Below are 19,959 nucleotides of genomic sequence, written 5' to 3' on the forward strand. Positions count from 1 at the left end.
AATGTTTTCAATTGAACTGTAAGATTGTGAAAAAAAATTTAGGAAAATGTGGTTCTGACTTGTGTACACCTCGTGTAATTAATTTAAACTCGTTCGGTTTTATTTGTGCCTTTGACAGCTCGTGCACATTTTGGATTTATTTAAGTGTAAATAACGCTTCACAATAAATTACGGGAGTATATAAAGCACTGAAGTATGTTTGGTAAAAAATAATTTACCAAATAAAATTAACAGTGAATAAGGGTGAATTCATACGCCAGGGGGGTAATGGACCGTTGGTTTTGACTTCAAGTATAATAATTCATTACAAGAGTCAGATAATCAACTTGTAAACCTATTAGGCATGTTTTGCGCATTCACTCTTGGTTAAATGTTTATTTAATTATAAAAATCCCAGAAAAATGTCCACTCTTCTGTGAATTTAATTTTTTTTAATCAGTGAATTTGTCCGGAAAACTTTTATTTGCAATTAAGGAAAAAATGACTGGGGATTTTGTTTACATGTCTGTTGACCTTAAAATTGTTCATTTTTTGTTTTTAACATGTGGAGATTGGGGTAATACAGAACACAAGTTGTACATTTTTTGAACAAACTAATTCGGGTCAGATTTTTTCACTTCGTTTTGTTCTGAATATTGTTTACGCATAATATTTTAATCATTTTAAATCTCCAAATCTACCTCAAATTTTACAAAACAATGTGCTCAAAAATCTTTAAAATCCGAAGTAAATTGTTTAAAATATCCCTGTACATAAATCAGTCTAGGGGAGCCTACGACAGAAAAATTGAAACATCCCCATAGGATAATTGAGCTGCCATCATGTTTCACTGTGGGTATAATAAGCTTTTTATATAGTTTTGTCCCTGTGGGATGTTTAACATAGACAGAACCATCATTTTCTATAAATTAAATTTAGACTCGTCACTAAAAACTACTCGGCCTCACTGTTCTGTGGTCCAGTGAATTTTATCCTAAGCAAGTTAAAATTGAACTTTCACATTTTTAGTAGCAACGAGGATTTTTTTACAGGTCTGAGGTCAAACGAACCCCCATCCATTACCCATCTTCTCTCAGTCCTTGAACTAACTTCAGCAAGTCTCAATCCTCCAGGTTGGGTTTAATTTCAGTTGACAAGATAGGAAATGTTTATTGACAATCAAATTATCCAGTTATTGATTTTCTTTCAAGTTTTTCGAACTCAGACAAATTTTTTCGTAGCTACTACTTGGCCGGTTTCAATAAATTTTTAAATAATACGGGAAACGATTGACTTATTTAGCCATAAACTCTTAACTATCTCTTCTTGTTTGTCTTGGTCTTGGTAGCGCTGAATTATAAACTTTCTTACAGTTTCACTTTAACCAGTGATAAATAATCGATTTAAATTCACACAGACAAATGAAAAATTATTATGTTCATTGAAAAATAAAATAAAAATAAATGTTTTAAAGAATAAAAAAATTAAAAGAAACTATAATTGAAATTAAAAATTAATAAATAATTAATAATATATATTTTTTTTAAATTAAATTTGAATAAACTTTTTTTCTAATTTTCTTCATTATTGGACGTGTTCCACCTAGTCCCAAATTTAAAAACACCTTGTATTTAACGTACTTTATACCTGTTAATATTAAAACAACTAAAAATGTGGACATTTGTACAATGTATTGTATATTTTGAGCGGTGACGTGTGAATTACATTAATTTAAACAGTAAATTTATTAAATATTTAATTTATGAACGTGCACCGAAAACATATTGAAATTTTTCGATAATTTTAATAATGTTGCGGCGGCGCCCACTTTAAATCAATCAACTTTGGAACGACGACACATTTTAAATATTTGTTCAATATTAAATATTTTAGTTAAACAAAACCGTGTAATATTACACCGAATTATATTTATCCAGAAACGAGCAGCGCGTTTAATAAAACAGGTGATGCTGTTTAATTCAACCGGATGGTTATTTTCAGCTTCGTGGAAAATGGCAAAATGATGCCGGGTGATGTTTTATTGATAACAGCTTTTATTTCTTATGTTGGATGTTTTACGAAACAATATCGACTGGATTTGCTGCACAAAATGTGGCTGCCTTTCTTGAAAAATCTCGACGTAAGTGCCGCACGAGTTTTGTGGTTGCAATTGGGATTTTGGTTTGTTTAATTTTTTTCCAGCCACCAGTTCCAATCACGGAGAACCTTGATCCGTTGAGTTTGCTGACTGATGACACAATTATAGCCAAATGGCATAACGAAGGTTTGCCAAGCGACAGAATGTCGACTGAAAATGCAACGATCCTATCAAACTCTGACAGATGGCCTTTGATGATAGACCCTCAAGTGAGTGTTGTGGTTAAAAATGTTTGTTGCATGAATGAATTAACTTATGATTGATCACAGCTTCAGGGCATAAAATGGATCAAACAAAGATACGGCGAGAGTTTGAAAGTAATACGTCTGGGCCAGAAGGGCTTTCTCGATGTGATAGAAAACTCCATTACAAATGGTGCAACCGTACTTGTTGAGAACATTGAGGAAAGTGTTGACCCTGTATTAGATACTCTACTTGGCAGAAACTTAATAAAAAAAGGAAAGTAAGTAAAAAATATAATCGAGTTTCGATATACGCGCCGTGGTCGGGTGAATGGAAGATAAAGTATCTCTGCAAATAGCCGGTTTATTTGATAAAAAAAAAATGCTGAAATTGTTAATGCATCGTGCACAAGCAAAAAAATCCGCAGTTCCACTCACTCTTAGAAAGTGAACAAAAAAAGGCGGCTTATCTGGCATACTACATGTCACTGATCAGATTTCCAAAAAATCTCACAACTCGCGTAATATTGCCGTTTTCACTGATTTTATGGCCAATTTATTCCCTTCCATCAGGCATAACTCCGTTACCATGCCAAATCTTATTTGTACTTTCAACCGAAACATAATTTTATTTATAATCTCGTTGCTGTTTTTTAGGGCAATAAAAATAGGCGACAAAGAGATTGAGTATAATCCCAGTTTTCGTTTAATTCTTCACACCAAACTGGCGAATCCCCACTATAAACCGGAAATGCAGGCTCAAGCAACGTTAATTAATTTCACTGTGACAAGAGATGGTTTAGAAGACCAACTACTTGCTGAAGTCGTTAAAGCTGAAAGGCCCGATTTGGAGGAGTTGAAGGTAATGCAATTTTCTAATATTTAATTAAGAACTAAGTCATTTTATGCAAGTATGTATCTTGCACGAATTTTTCTATTAAAAAAAAAACCTTCCAATATTTCAAAGTAAGTTCCACGAAAAGCGCCAAGAACACAGCTACTTTAACCACTTAATTAAAAGTTAAAAAACTTTCTCCATGACGTAAAAAAGTTCACTTAGCAATTAATTAACATTCGCAGGTTTTATTTGTGATTTAATGTGTTTCCAATGGCCGCGAAATAAAAAAAAACTTTCAAACTAATTACACATTGTTTGCAGGCAGTTTATTTAAATTTTTGGTTGGAAATGTATTTATATAACAATAAATTGAAAATTCTCTGGTTTTCACACCGAAAACTATTAAATGCGGTGTAGAAGATTCGCATTGTTTATCGATTGAAATGCAATATTGATAACTGGAAATAAAACAGGAAAAAATAATTAATTTATTTACTGTTCCGGATTGTTTATTTTATTGGATTAAAATAAATTTCATTGAAATAAATAATTATTTGAATTTCTATGTGAAGTTAATTGTTTCTGTTTGTAAAGACCAATATGTATTTAATAAACATTATCTACTGACAAAAGACCTTTTTATGTTATAATATAATAATAATAATTAATTGTACATGCTAGGCATAAAATAAAGAAAACGTAAATGTCAGATTTAGAAGCATCGATAAATGGAACCATGATTTGTTACAAAAAAAATTATCAAGAAATTCGGCATATCGAAGGTTGTGCCAAATATTTAGTTTGAATTATCAATTGAAAATTACACATAATTTTCACCCTGGACGCCATTGTCCGCCAATTGTCTTCAAGTTATCGAAATTCGAGTGCATTATATATAATAAATATAATGTTTTGAATTTTTGAGCAATTGATTTATTTTTATACCCCAGGCGGAATTAACAAAACAGCAGAACGACTTCAAGATAATGCTCAAGTCGCTGGAAGATGACTTATTATCTCGATTATCGTCAGCTGGTGGAAATTTATTGGGTGATACAACATTGGTGGAAAACTTGGAAACCACTAAACGTACGGCCGCAGAGATAGAAGAGAAGGTAGCAGAAGCGAAAGTAACTTCTATTCAAATCGATGAGGCGAGGGAACATTACCGACCCGCGGCAGCCAGAGCCAGTTTACTATATTTTATTTTGAACGAATTGAATACTATTAATCCAATTTATCAGTTTTCTTTAAAGGTAAGCCACTTTGACTACCATTGCCTGCATTTAGCAATGACTAATTACGTTCACATTTTCGATGCACGGCCTTCGTTTAATCGCCCCGTTTATTTAGTGTGTTTCGCCATTAATTATTCAAGGTGGGATCAAAACATTTTCCCGAAATTTATCCGTTTACGGGGTAAATAATACTTGCTGAGATGGACTCAAATGCGATGCGATAAATGAATTTAAATGCCTTAGTTAATGACGAACACACATTAAATTTTTTCTAGAGTCTTCGATACTTTGTTGAAACCACTCAGATGACATTAATATTTTTGAATCAGATATTTAAAAGTGTTCCTGAAAATTTACTTTGACATCCGGATTTATCCAAGATTATAATATATTCTCTTTCCATAAAACTACTTTAAGTACAGCTTTCAAAATTCTCAAAACCTTTACAAGAAGTTTACGTATAAATAGATGAATTTATTTTATACCACTACAATCTGTTAGAAATCCATTAATCCGATGATTTTAAATAGGGCTTTAGTAGTTGGTTGCAACATTGAAAAGCGTTACGTGAAAAGTAGGTTTTCGCTTTCATATTTTATATCCCTCATTCATTTAGTTCTGAATAAATTATTTCCAAGTGAGTATTTTATTTAATTTTATATTAACTTCAAAGTTTTAGTGTGGAATAGAAAAAGAAATACACATGTTCACAAAATTTAATTTTCAGTCCACTTTTGAATTACAATCAAGTTTAATTCATTGTAAAACAGTAAATAAAAAAATATAACTTCAGGCATACAGTGTCATCATCCAAAGAACCATCGATAAATCTGGGCCATCACACATATACAATATTTTCTCATTTTATTTGAGTGGTTTCGTCAATTGTCGATTGTACTATAAATTGTTTCAATTGGAATATTCCGAGTTTGTATTTTATGGTAAACTAGGTTTCATTAAATTTCTTTCAGCATCGCCGATACTTTATTGAAGCTATTCAAAGGATTATTAATTTTTATGAATCAGATATTTAAAGGTGTCCTGAGAATTTCCTTTGAAATCTGAGTTGGACCAAGAACATTGTCTCTTTCCATAAAACTACTGTTATTTACTTTAAGTGCTACTTTAAAAGTTCTCAAAACCTTTACAAGAAGTTTATCTATAAACAGATGCATTTATTTTATACAACTACAATCTATTACAAATCCAGTAATTCGATGATTTTAAACAAGGTTTTATTAGTTGGTTGCAACATTGAAATGAGTTACATGAAAAGTAGGTTTTTCCTTTCATATTTTATATCACTCGTTCTTTCATCTCTGAATAGACTAACTTTAAGTGAGTATTTTATTTAATACGATATCCAATATAAAACTTAATTTTCCATCCATTTTTTTCCGACAGCCAGATTTAAAATAAAGCCATTGTAAAATAGTTAATAACTAACGTATAACTTAAGACATTCAGTGGTGTCTTCTAAAATGCCATCACGAAAGCTGGACCAACACAAAAATAAAGAATACCTAAATTCTTAAGTATAGTCTCACTCTAATTCAGTAGTTTCATCAATTGTCAATTATACTATAAATTATTAAACTGGGAATACTCCTATTTTGTATTTTATGATAGTCAAAACTTCATTAAATTTCTGTCAGCATCCTCGATACTTTACTGGAGCCATTCAAACGGCATTAATTTTTATGAATCAGATATATTTAAAAGTGTTCCTGAGAATTTCCTTTGAAATCCGAATTGATCCAAGGTTATGATATATTCTACTTGTCTCTTTTCATAAAACTACTTTTATTTACTTTAAGTACTGCTTCCAAAGTTCTCAAAACTTTTACAAGAAGTTTACGTATAAATAGATGCATTTATTTTATATCACTACAATCTGTTACAAATCCATTAATCCGATGATTTTAAACAGGGCTTTAGTAGCTGGTTGCAACACTAAAAGGCGTTACGTGAAAAGTAGGTTTTCGCTTTCATATTTTATATCCCTCATTCATTTAGTTCTGAATAGATTATCTTCAAGTGATTTTAACTTCAAAGTGTCGTACAGAAAAAGAAATACATGTTCACAAAATTTAACTTTCAGTTCAATTATGTATTGTAATCAGGTTTAATCCATTATAAAATAGTCAATAACCAAAGTATAACTTCATTCAGTGGTGTCATCCAAAAAGTTCTCAAAACTTCTACAAGAAACTTATTTATTTAAATATGCATTTATTGTATGCCACTACAATCTGTTACAAATCCATTAATCCGATGATTTTAAACAAGGCTTTAGTAGTTGGCTGCATCACTGAAAGGCGTTACATGAAAGGTGGGTTCGCTTTTATAGTTTATATCACTCATTCATTCAACTCTGAATATACTCCAAGTGAGTAATTTATTTAAATATGATATTAACCCCAAAGGTTCAGTGTCACACAGAAAACGAAATACACACCTTTTCAGAATTTAATTTCCGGTCCAATTTTATATTGTAACCAGATTTAATACATTGTAAAATAGTAAATAACCAACGTACAATTTAAGGCATTCATTGTTGTTTTTCAAAAAACCATCATACAGACAGATAGAACCTGGATACTTATCTATACAACATTTTCTCACTCTATTTGAGCTGCTTCGACGATTGTCGATTGTACTATAAATTACTACAGCTGAAATATTTTGTAGTTTATGATTGATAGCCACGATTTCATTAAATTTCTTTCAGCATCGTCGATACTTTGTTGAAGCATTCAAACGCCAGTAATTTTTATAAATCAGTTATTTAAAAGTGTTCCTGAAAATTGTTCTTTGAAATCCTGATTGATTCAAAAATATAACATATTCTATTTGTCTGTTTCCATAAAACTACTTTTATTCAGTTTAAATACAGCTTTCGAAGTTTTCAAAATCTTTACAAGAAGTTTACGTACGTATAAATAGATGCATTTATTTTACACCACTACAACCTGTTACAAATCCATTAATCCAATGATTTTAAACAGGGCTTTAGTAGGTGGTTGCAACACTGAAAGGCGTTACGTGAAAAGTAGGTTTTCGCCTTTATATTTTATATGGCTCATTCATTTAGTTCTGTATAGACTAACTCCAAGTGAGTATATTTAATATAATATGATATTAACTGTCCTGGGGTTTAGTGTCCTGCTGAAAACGAAATAAACACACTTTTAGAAAATTTAATTTCCAGTCCAATTTAGTATTGCGACAAGTTTTAATCCATGGTAAAATAGTAAATAACCAACGTATAATTGCAGGCATTCAGCGTTGTCTTCCAAAAAGCCATCGCAAAAGCTGAGCCGTCGGATGTAGTTGCAACTCGTGTATCGAACTTAATAGATTGCATTTCATTTTCCGTTTTCCAATACACCACAAGAGGACTGTTCGAATGCGACAAATTAATATTCGCGTCTCAGATGACATTTCAAGTAAGTATCGACATCATTAATTGGAAACATGATTAACAGTTTAAGCACCTAATTTTAGTTTATACCAAACCTTCGGCGTACCTCCATTATCTTAAATCTGTACAGTTCCAATATACGTATGCGTCTCCAAATCCTAATCGATAACTGTTATAACAATTACGGTGAATTTAACTGCATAAATTCAATGGCACACAAAATGGCAGGATGTTATGAGGGAAACATGAGGCAATACATAATTAGAGATTCTAACCACGAGACTATTATATGTGTTAGATATAATTCAAAGCTCAACATCGTATTGGCCATTATTGTTTTGTTTGTAGTTGGCAAATTTAATCAAATTAGTCGTGAGAATTGTAATAAAAAAAAACTTCTTCCCTGTCACTTAACATCTTGCTAAATTAATTTGATGAGATTCAAGTTTTGGTATAGACAAGTGATTCATGAGTAACCAGAGGCAGCACTTAGTGTAGTTTCTGCAACTTAGTAAATTAGCTAATACAGTTATGTGAGATAATAAACAAATTCAATTAATTTCGAAGTTGGAACGCATAACGTGAAATGTGAAATGTTCCATTAAACCGTACACACATCAAATGGTATTTCGTGGCTTAATAAATTTTGTTTTTCCATTACAGATCTTATTGATGAGCGAGGAAATAATGGCAGCAGATTTAGATTTTCTATTAAGATTCCCCATAAAGCCACATGTGACTAGTCCAGTTGAATTCTTATCTAACACAAGTTGGGGTGGTATTTGCAGTCTGGCTACAAAAGATGAATTCCGTAACTTAGACAGAGACATTGAAAATTCTCCTAAACGTTGGAAGAAACTTGTTGAATGCGAATGCCCTGAAAGGGAGAAATTTCCACAGGAATGGAAAAGTAAAACTGCTTTACAAAGACTCTGTATGATGCGAGCACTTAGGCCAGATAGAATGATTTACGCAATGATGTAAGTCACCTGTTATCATACCGGAGTATAATAAAATACACCTGCGAACTCGCAACCTTCATAAAATTTTCATATATAATAATTTTTATAAGGCTTTAACTAAAATTTTATGTGCCAGTTTATGTTTTACACGGTACGCACATCCTCGCTTTCTCACCCTAAGACGTCTAGTTTTAAATGCCCTAAAATGACTTCTCTCGTCTCTCGTCTCTCAGGGCGTTTATTGAGGAGAAGCTTGGCAACAAATACGTCGAAAACAAAACGGTGGAGTTCGCCAAGTCGTACGAAGAAACGAGCCCGTCCACGCCGATTTTCTTCATTCTATCGCCCGGCGTCAACCCCCTAAAGGACGTGGAAGACCTGGGGGAGAAACTCGGGTTCACGTCCGAACAACAGAACTTCCACAACGTGTCCTTAGGGCAAGGACAAGAGGTGGTTGCTGAGAGAGCCATGGAAGTGGCAGCCACTAACGGCCACTGGGTAGTCCTACAAAACATACATCTGGTGAAAAAGTGGCTGCCCTCGTTGGAAAAAAATTTGGAAAAGTTTGCGGAAGGTTCGCACGAGAATTACAGGGTGTTTATGAGCGCCGAGCCCGCGGCTACGGCGGCCGCTCACATCATCCCCCAGGTAAGTGATTTCAATTTTGCGCCAGTAATGGTACAATCAGTTTAATTAGGGAATACTGGAGTCGTCGATCAAGATAACGAACGAGCCTCCGACGGGGATGCAGGCTAATTTACACAAGGCGCTGTCAAATTTCAATCAGGAGACTTTGGAACAGTGTGGAAAGGAGGCTGAATTCAAAGTGATTTTATTCTCGCTCTGTTATTTTCATGCTGTTGTGGCCGAACGAAGGAAGTTTGGACCGCAGGGCTGGAACAAAGTATATCCTTTTAACGTCGGGGACTTAACTATAAGTGTTTTTGTACTTTACAATTACTTGGAGGCTAATTCGAAAGTGCCTTGGGAGGATCTTAGGTATTTGTTTGGGGAAATTATGTATGGGGGGCACATTACAGACGACTGGGACAGACGATTATGTATTACTTACTTAGAGGAGTTACTACAGCCAGACTTGGTAAGTTATATCTCGTACAGTTGTGGCCAGAGAAATAACACTACTTATTGTTAATAAGGAAATTTATAATATCCATAATATCTGTAATACCTATAATATCTCTAATATCTGTAATATCTGTAGTATCTGTAATATCTATAATATCTATAATATCTATAATATCTATAATATCTATAATATCTATAATATCTATAATATCTATAATATCTATAATATCTATAATATCTATAATATCTATAATATCTATAATATCTATAATAAATATCTATAATTTGTTAATATGATTTCTTTCTACAGGGAATTTTCATATCTTAAAAATTTCCCTGTAGGTATTGGTTTTGAACTAAAAACGTCACATTTGGTTTGGCTTTACAATTTAAAAAAATGTCAAAATCGGACAAAAAATACAATTCTTATGGGGTGTTATGCCACTTTAAAATGGGCCACACTGTATGTAACATTTTATAACATAAGAATATATAGGGGTCACGTATACATTAGATAAACCAGGTAAATGGTATGGAAAGAGAGTTTTGATATATTTTTTACTTTTCGGTATACCCTGTATATTTTTACATTGTCTGAGAAATCCAAAAATGTAAAAATATACAGCTTAGTCCGTTTAAAAATTCGAAATTATGAATTATGACTAAATTATTTTCAAAAGGGAGTGACACAAAAGGCAACAAAAAAACATATTGAGCAAAATTTGAATTAAATCCGTTTATGAAATATCTTACAAAATGTTTAATTTTTAACTTTATGCTATTTCCCTGGCCACCCTTATATATGAAATATAAATGAAATTAAATAATTTAAGAACGAAAAGACGTAGTTGTATAATGTTTTATCATAAAACATACATAAAGGAAAGTAAGATATTTATACATATCAAAGACCACGACATCACCCGAAATAACTTAATCAAATAAAATCCAAATCTCAAACAATCGATGTTCCGTAACCCTTGTTAAACCTGAATGACGGATGACATCCAAATATGATTTATTTACCGTTGCCGCCGAAAATATAACGGAGTTTATGCTACTTATTAAATAATCCATGTAACGGAAAGGAACGTAATAAAATATATAAAGTTTCACGAGTCTGTTTTATTGTTTATCGATAAGTTTATTTTCGCATTTTCAACCAGGCCGAGGGTCCTGATTAATTTTAATGAAGTATATTTTTTAGGTTGACGGTGAATTATTTTTGGCACCCGGTTTTGCGGCACCGCCAAATATCGATTACATCGGATATCACGCCTACATTGACGACATGATGCCACCGGAATCACCATACCTCTATGGTCTCCATCCGAACGCCGAAATCGGCTTCCTCACCACCACGGCCGATAATCTATTCAAGACCGTGTTCGAAATGCAACCCAGAGACGCCGGATCATCTGGAGGGAGCACCATAACCAGAGAGGACAAAGTAATCTTTAAATGCGACCAACACTAATCAATTTATAAAATTAATTTCTGGTTGAGCAAAGTTTTATTGGTGTTTTGTTATTGATACCGGATTGATAATGGGATTTTCAGTGAAGTTAATTTAATTTCGTCTCAAGTTAATTACATTAAACATCGAGAAAAGGTCCAATCTCCCACCGTTTTATTGACCCCTCCTTCTTAATCTTAAAACTTCACGCTAAGCCACACTACTAACTGATTTAAACGTTCCCTGGAGTAGCGTGTAATCCTTGAAGTGAAAATTACGTCAGCAAAACGCCTAAACTAAAAATGAAAACGTTACGTTCGTTTGCCATTAAAACATATATGACTTGTTTTACATTTCTGAACGGTTAAACTCGTTTCCTTCAGCTACGTTTTAAAGTGCGGTCGAAAATTTGTTTGAAACATTCCGAGATGGAATTACTTACATTCTGTCTGCTTTGGTTTGGTTAAAGTTTGTTTCACCGGCAATTTCTATTAATTAGGTTGTCTAATATAATAGTTCATTTTAATTATTAAACTGTATTAAACTTTAATGCAACTTCAATTTTAGCGAGAGAAGTACAAGTTACAAAACATCTGCAATTATGTTTTGTAGCTGCTTGCACAATGCAATAAGATTTTCTTGTTTTTATGCAGATTTATATTACGTATTCATTTCATATTTCAAATCCTCTTAATGCATAAGTTTTCCTTATTGTTTTTGCTCTAACTTACTTAAACTTTTCCTCTTATTCATTATCTTGCCAAGTACTTATTTTCCGAAGTTACTGCCACAATAATTTTCAATGATATAAAACGCGAAATTGCATAAATCGTAGAATTAATGGAAACGGTATGACCGGTCGAAAACATAAACCGCAAAATCAATTGGTCTCTTTTGATATCATTACAATTTAATCTCAAAAGAGTAATTTCAATAACAGCACTTCAATATTGTTTCCCTCCTCATCCTGTAATTGATTGCTAAATCTCTTTTACTCTACACACAAAATACGTATCGACGGATACTCCAATAGGTTATTTTTTTCGAACGATGGGTTATTTATATTATTATGATTGACAGTTGATGTCTACATACAAGGGATTTATATTTAAAACTTTTCAATTTTCAATTTTATGATACTAAAATCAATACATCCACATCAACCAATTTTTACTATTAATGGCAAAATGAAACCAATAAACAGAATAAATTTACATAAGTAAAACCCACCATGCCAAATAATTTAACCAAAATTACAGTATATGTGTTCGATTATAGCAGGGAAGTATTTTATGGGGAGGTTTGTATTATGGCGTTGACGTTGCTCACTGAACGAATTATATCAATTTTATTTTGAAAGGGGGAGATTTAGATTGATTATTTCCACTTGAGCTGTTTTAACCCCTAAGTATCGAGCGACGTCGTAAAAATTTTAATAGCGGTCATCACAGACTGTTAAATTCTCTTTACAGCACCACTTTAACTACTTTAACCTCAAGTTAACCAATAGTTTACTCAGATCTACACTTCATAAATATGTTATTTGTTGACCAAATTGCTTTTTATTATTTCATACGTCCAATTAATGTATCTAGGTTAAACAAATGGTCGACGAGATGCTGGAGAAGCTGCCCGAAGACTTCAACATGTTGGAAATAATGGGGAAAGTGGAAGAAAGGACACCGTATGTGATTGTGGCGTTTCAAGAATGCGAACGCATGAACCTGCTGACTGGCGAGATTAAGCGATCCCTTAAAGAGCTTGAATTAGGTCTGAAGGGAGAATTGACTATTACTTCAGACATGGAAGAGCTGGAGAATGCTTTGTTCCTTGACCAAGTGCCGATATTTTGGCAGCAAAGGGCTTATCCCTCTTTGCTCGGTCTTACGTCTTGGTTTGTTGATTTGCTGTTGAGAATAAGGGAGTTGGAGACTTGGTCTACGGACTTTGTGGTAAATTAATAGTTTTTTGCTTAAGACATTTAATTGCAAGTAGTATTTTAGTTGCCAGCTTCGGTTTGGCTGGGCGGATTTTTTAATCCACAATCATTACTCACGGCGATAATGCAAAGCACGGCTAGACGAAATGAACTGCCGCTGGATAAAATGTGTTTGCAGTGCGATGTTACCAAGAAACAGAAAGAGGAATTCACGTGAGTCCCACAACTTAAGCTGTGACATCTACATTTTCCTTAACGTATCTGCTGATGTTCACGGAGATTTTCATGCGATTACTGTTCTCACGGTTCATTTTCAGGAGCGCCCCCAGAGATGGTGCTTACATTCACGGGTTATCCATGGAAGGGGCGCGATGGGACGTCCAAGCAGGAATTATAATGGATTCTAGATTAAAAGAATTGTATCCAGGAATGCCCGTCATCAATGTCAGAGCTATAACTCAGGATAAACAAGACTTGAGGAACATGTACGAATGTCCCGTCTACAAAACAAGAACGAGAGGACCCACGTACGTCTGGACTTTCAATTTGAAGACAAAAGACAAACCAGCTAAGTGGACTCTGGCTGGAGTGGCATTATTATTACAGATATAATGTTAAGAAAACAATATAAGGTTTAAGTTATGTATGATTTTTATTGTTTACCTGTAAATTTGTTTTTCATTTGTTGTTCTATAATTGTTTGCACTGCTCTGGTTGAATTCGTTTAGAGAATTAATTTAACACTAACTAAGAACTAATTCAAAATATACAATCAAAAATTAGACGATTTTAGTTCAAATTGACTACGAAATTAAAGCGAAATAGTCTGGCGCCATCTCTTAATAGTTGTATTAAATTCACGAAAGAACTCTCTTCAAAATTGCTAAATAGAATAATTCAAACGAGACAAAGAGAGAAGTAAAAAATATTTTGATACCTTCTATAGTAATTGGGAAAAAATTATTGTTTGGACATTTAAATAAATAAAATTATTCTATAACATAGTGGCGCCATCTATTATTAACGCAGTTTTCATCACACAAAACACAGTCTTATGCAGGTTATGTTAATGTTTATTACAAAAAACAATGTTTAGTAAACAGTGTATATTAAAATGTGATTGATTTGAACGGTGAATCAAATGTGAATAGTCAAAATGAATTTTACAGAATTAATAACGAAACAATACAACAATGTAAAGAATTATGAATACCTCAACACATTATACATGGACATTAGTAATGGTGAAGTGCCTTTTGATCAAGAAAGACTGGTCGAGTTTTTCCTTCACACAGACCCAGACACGTTATATTTTCAACAGCTGATCAGAACTTTTGAGGAGAACAAATCCGATCTTCAGTCGTTCACGCCTGAATTAAAAGTATATTTGATCATATTCCTCGGATTCTGTTTGAGGGAACAGGAACCCTGTTATACGGAAAATGTGAGAATTTTGAGTGCAGTATTATACATTAAAGTGATTTCACCACAAGAAACCAGAGAGAGGTTCTTTAAACAGTCATTATTTGAACAGTCCATTGATGTTGCTGCATGTGACACCAAAAAAGTTGATCTTTTGTCTCAATTAGCTGAAGCCATTTATAATTATATTATTAATAATGTGGATAATATTGAACCAAAAAATGCATATGTTGCAACTGGAACAATTGGAGTTGTTGCAATTAATACATCACAGACAGTATTGCTTAATTTTGGTAAGTTAATTGGTAGATTAATACGTTTTTTTATACCAATTAGCACTTTTAGATGGAGAAGATTTGACAAGCAAGTGTTTTCAGTATTTAAAAAATATTTTAATGATTGACAATTCAGATGATGACGTTACAAGGGGTCTATTTAGTGTGTTGTTCCAACCAGTGCTGTCTAACTTTTATGCAAAACAAAATCATGCAGTTGTGGTTGAAAATTTCAAAAATTTCATTGTGTCAGGCTTTTTGGATAATTTAGATGAAAGGCGAAAGGATCTGCTTGTTTCTGGATTTAAACTCCTTTGGAGGGAGCCTGATTTTACTCATTATGAAGTAAGTTACTTAAGGTGTTATCAATTTTTACTTTCTAATTTTGTACTATCTTATCTTTTGTATACTTAATGGGGTTGTAAATAAATTACCATACATATCATAAATTATTTTTATGCATTCATAATTCTTATAGACTAATATTTAAATTTTAGCATGCTGCTATTCTGGTCAATAAACTTCCAAAGGATGTGTATAGCGAAATTATCAGATTTATGGGCATGTATATGGCCAGCAAAGGCCAACAAGCATGTCACACAAATCTAGTAAATTTATTACCAGCAATTTTCGAAAATTTACCTCCGTTTGCCGAAGAATTGAAACTTCTAGTTTTGTATGAAGTGGCATTTCGACAATTGGTCACATTATGTCATGACAGCAATCCATGTGCCAAAGATGCCATACAATCTTTATCCAAAATATGTTTGCTGCAAAACAATACGGTCCGAAATGTGTTATATGTAAGCAAAATTTGAAAATGAAACAATCTAATTATACAATAGCTATCTATGTTTTAGAATTACGTGAATAAAACCGTGTTTGATTCCGTATCTTTTACCGCACTACTTTCGTACCTCCTCTATCAATTGAATCACAACAATACCACGTACACGTCGAAAAAGACCCAACTAACAATTATTATATGTGCGTTAGTCCCTTGCGCCAGCAGAATACCGCATCAAATGGTCAACCAACTCTTGTACATGTTGTGCTGGGACTGCACGCCCTTCGCCCTGAAACCCTGCATGGGAGTCTTGGAAGAGCTTTTCCTCAAGCTAAAACTGAAGGGGGAAAAGGTCATTTCACAGAGGATAGTGAAGATATTCATGAAAATGGCTACGCATTCGGATGCGACTCATTTGGAGTACGTCAAGTTGATGTACAAGGCGATGTTCACGCCGAGGACCATCAATAATATACAATATTCCGTTGATCATTTCATTAGTGCGATCGTCGAGGAAGAAAATGTCGACTATCTGTTCCAGCAGTGCGCCAGAATTAAAATATTGAAGTAATATTATTACTATTAACCTGGTGTGATGTTGTAATGAGTTAGGTTTTTAGGGAGGAGCACGTTGGGCTCCTGATTAATTCGTTGAACGTCGAGAATGAGGCGCAATTGAAATTGTTACGTCTTATGGTCAAGTTTACGGACTACAAAGAAGTTCGACGGATGTGCCAGTATATTTTAGGCAACTTTAGAGATGTAGGACTGATTAAATTAGTTACATATTGTTATAAAAATATCATTTTCAGATTATTATAAGTGATAACTTGAAAGATGTATTGTTTGTTTACAACGTACTGCTGGAACACAAGGGTCAATTCACTGAAAATGAGTTGTCTGAAATAGATGTTATTTACTCGAAGATCCACGAAAGTATGCTCAATTTGAACATTAGAGTTGAATGTTATCAGAATGCGTATTCAATTTTGGAAAAGTCACATCAGGTGTTGGGCATTACTGATCAAACACCATTTGATTTAATTCACACAGTAAGTTAATGTAATACTTAAATTTCCATGTTAAATTAATAACTATTTAAGAAATACATGGAAGAACTTGAAAGGAATCTTTTCTCTGAGGAAAAATGTGTGAAAAATCTTATGCTGGCAACTGAACACGTCTTAAGGAGTGAAGAAATGCCTTCACAAAAATGTCAAGATAAAATTAAGGCTTTGACGACGGAAAAGAGTCTACTTGAAGGTAAATGAGTTTGTTCTTTCCCTGTTCTTTATTGAGGTGTGTTGAATTCCAGTGAAAAACAGCGAACTCTGGTTTGGTTACGTCCATCTTGCTGAAGCTTTAACACTAAAACACAAAAGCCAATTTTTGGAACACACACTGAATCTCTTAAACCAAGGTCTTAAATCAAAAGATTATGGCAGCACTCATAAAGTATACTTACTCAGAATTCTTTACTTGATAAATACAGAGTAAGTAACAACAATTTAATAATTTTATCGTTAATTATGCGGGTAATTTTTTAGGATTGTTAATGATTTCGGTGACTTAATATTTCACAGTTTTAACGAATTGGGACGCGAAGATGTTACAGTTAAGAAACTAGTGGCGGTATACATTGAAGAATTAATTGAGTTAGGATATTTGATGTTGACATCAAAACAATTCTTTTTATTAATTACACTAATGTTGGACCCTGAAGCGTCCTTCTATATGAAAGATTTACTTTCTAGAAGATTTATGGAAAGACAATGTTCAACAGTAGCCAAATATTTTATAAAATTTATATTACACATAAACATGTATGAGGTGGGTTTAATTAAATCTTCATTGCTAGCTAATCAAGTCTTTGAACTTATAGATGGGGGGGTGTAATGATCGAGTAAGTTGAATTTATCTAATTCGGAGTAATATAAATATAATTTATATTGTCTGTAATAATTTAAGTAAAAGATGTCTTAGATAGTACAAAAATTTATATTATTTCGTATTGTAAAACGTTGAATTCATGTAAATCTGGGTAAAATATGTATTTTCTGACAGATCAAATATCTTTCAGTGTTCTAGGAGAACCTTTTCTATTAGGCGTTTCTCTGCTTTTTTCATCATTGCATATTTCTTCATGATCTTTTTGTAGTAAAAAGTCTGTGAACATTTTATAATTTGTAGTATGGAGGTAACAGCATAAGCAAGGAATTCTCCAAAATAATAGCCAACTTACAAACGAACATTAAGGAAGATTTGTTGGATGTATATAATTTTTTGTACAAAAACATGCCAGTTAAGTACAAATTCACCATTATAATGGAAATTAATGAGTTTATGAGTATGTACCCAAGTGTATCTCAAAATATTCTCTCAAATTCACTTTTATATTTTAGGAGATTATACGAAAATGACACTGACTCAAAATGATCGTTTGATCCACGTCATAGAAGATTTCCTGTATGTCTACTATCTAACTGCATTTATAGAAAAAGTCAATGCTGTTGATGTGTATGACCAGGCCAATAAACTGTTACTTAATGAGTGGGATACTAAGGATGCTAATGATGCTAAAACTGAAGTTAAGTCGTCCGAGGAAATTCATGATCGTGTCATAAAGTCAATACATACATTAATGTTAACGTTTTTCTTCAACGAAAATAATCTGACTAATGCTACATTAAAGAAGAAGCTATTTTACTTAATTATGCACTGGATTGTATACTTTAAATATCACGTAGGTGTTTTTAGAATTAAAAAATGCTATTGGTGCTTAATTGTTTGTCGTAGGTTATTCACTGGTTGATTTCCGACGAAGGAGATGACATTAAACTTTATTTTGAGAAAATGAAGGATTATTACAGCAAAAATATTCAAGAATTACAACAGATTTTAAAGTTTTAAATCAGTATTACGTGTGATTATGTCAACTAAGGCGGCAATCACAACAGCAATACGCGACGGTGGCGATATCTTAATGCTGGCAAGCTCACCAAGAAGTGTTCGTTAAGTGATGAAGAAGCAATCGTAGTGAAGATTTTGAGTTCATCCTTATTTGACTAATGTCGCACATAGAATGACTTTTATTTACGCAAGAGAAATATTTGTAATGAAAAGAAATTCAGTCATTTATATAATATAAAAGAAATATTTAAGTTACTACATGGCGTTGAGGTATTCGTTGTAGTCGCGTGTTATAAAAGCCTTACTGTTTTACTGATTGCATTTAAAGTACAAAAGAAGTTATTTTTATATTAGATTATGTAAATAAGAATTTTATATAATTTATTACATAAAATTTCGTTTTATTTCATCCCACTGTTTAATCAAAATTTATACGAAATAAAATTATTAAAGAAAATTATATTAACTTCTAAATTTAGATTTTAATAGAATTTTATTTAATATCAAATTCAACTGGAATTTCATGAAATGAAAATATTTCTGTATTTAATCAATATATTTGATATAATAAACAATAAAAATATGGATCTAAATCATGTATTTACACAAATTTGTACTAATAAAACATTAGTGCCTTAAATTAGAACATAATGTATTAAAGAATAAGTAATTTTATCACAAAATTGAAGCAAAGTCCATCTTAAAACATTTTGTAAAATATATTATGAATTTTGTCTAAAAATAGCAATATTTAAAGACCCCAAAAATATACAGTCTATAGTAAAAATAATGCAGAGAAGAATTACACAATTATTTTGTGAGAGTAAAAAATAAGTCTCGAATATTACAAAACACATTGTCTTCTGAATTGATCACTGTCAACAACTTTAGAAGCGTAAGAGATTGCTATAAATGATAACTTGAAGGACGTGTTGTTTGCCTACAACGTACTGCTGGAGCACAAGGGGCAATTCACTGAAATTGACTTCTCTGAAATATATGTTACTCGAAGGCAGTAAAGTAACTCTTTAAGAACTAAACATAATTTTAATCAAATTAAAAATTATTACAAAAGAAGTTTCAATCAAAAATTATTATCTTGTAGTTATGCCTAGTAAGTTTACTGATTGTATTTAAATTTTTATATTAAATTATGTAAATATGAAATTTATATAATTTATGAAATAAAAATTTCACACTATTTGTTCAAAATATAAACGATCATAAAATTATTGTTTAATGAATGAATATTACACACTTATATAAAATTTAATATAGATGTTAATAGAATTTTATATTGTAC

The 19,959-nt window shown here is 32.4% G+C and overlaps 2 protein-coding genes across 2 annotated transcripts in view; both read left to right on the forward strand.

The window, feature by feature from the left end:
- Positions 1-13,904, forward strand: part of LOC109600753 (dynein beta chain, ciliary) — a 35,232-nt gene extending 21,328 nt beyond the window's left edge. The window contains exons 28-40 of the mRNA XM_049970289.1: positions 1,981-2,119; positions 2,182-2,346; positions 2,407-2,600; positions 2,977-3,181; positions 4,108-4,413; positions 7,674-7,844; positions 8,483-8,799; positions 9,015-9,429; positions 9,479-9,880; positions 11,075-11,317; positions 12,919-13,275; positions 13,327-13,475; positions 13,580-13,904. Coding sequence (XP_049826246.1) covers positions 1,981-2,119; positions 2,182-2,346; positions 2,407-2,600; positions 2,977-3,181; positions 4,108-4,413; positions 7,674-7,844; positions 8,483-8,799; positions 9,015-9,429; positions 9,479-9,880; positions 11,075-11,317; positions 12,919-13,275; positions 13,327-13,475; positions 13,580-13,874 — 3,358 coding nt within the window. The 3' untranslated portion in view covers positions 13,875-13,904. The remainder of the gene's footprint in view (positions 1-1,980; positions 2,120-2,181; positions 2,347-2,406; positions 2,601-2,976; positions 3,182-4,107; positions 4,414-7,673; positions 7,845-8,482; positions 8,800-9,014; positions 9,430-9,478; positions 9,881-11,074; positions 11,318-12,918; positions 13,276-13,326; positions 13,476-13,579) is intronic.
- Positions 13,905-14,347: 443 nt separating this feature from the next.
- LOC109600886 (uncharacterized) lies at positions 14,348-19,058 on the forward strand. The gene is made up of 12 exons (XM_020017068.2): positions 14,348-14,977; positions 15,030-15,304; positions 15,457-15,762; positions 15,820-16,313; positions 16,367-16,508; positions 16,559-16,798; positions 16,850-17,009; positions 17,062-17,239; positions 17,294-17,576; positions 17,937-18,093; positions 18,149-18,489; positions 18,543-19,058. Exons 1-12 carry the CDS (start codon positions 14,419-14,421, stop codon positions 18,654-18,656), a joined length of 3,249 nt encoding a protein of 1,082 aa, XP_019872627.2. The 5' UTR covers positions 14,348-14,418; the 3' UTR covers positions 18,657-19,058.
- The last annotated feature ends 901 nt before the right edge of the window (positions 19,059-19,959 follow it).

The sequence above is a fragment of the Aethina tumida genome, chromosome 1 (assembly GCF_024364675.1).
Source record: "Aethina tumida isolate Nest 87 chromosome 1, icAetTumi1.1, whole genome shotgun sequence".
NCBI classification, from domain to species: Eukaryota; Metazoa; Arthropoda; class Insecta; order Coleoptera; family Nitidulidae; genus Aethina; species Aethina tumida.

Excerpts from the sequence above, each read along its gene's own strand:
- LOC109600886 (XM_020017068.2), top strand. The coding sequence starts at position 14,419 with ATGAATTTTACAGAATTAATAACGAAACAATACAACAATGTAAAGAAT. Across the intron at positions 16,799-16,849 it reads CATTTGATTTAATTCACACA|AAATACATGGAAGAACTTGA; the intron begins GTAAGTTAATGT and ends TAACTATTTAAG. Across the intron at positions 17,010-17,061 it reads GGAAAAGAGTCTACTTGAAG|TGAAAAACAGCGAACTCTGG; the intron begins GTAAATGAGTTT and ends GTTGAATTCCAG.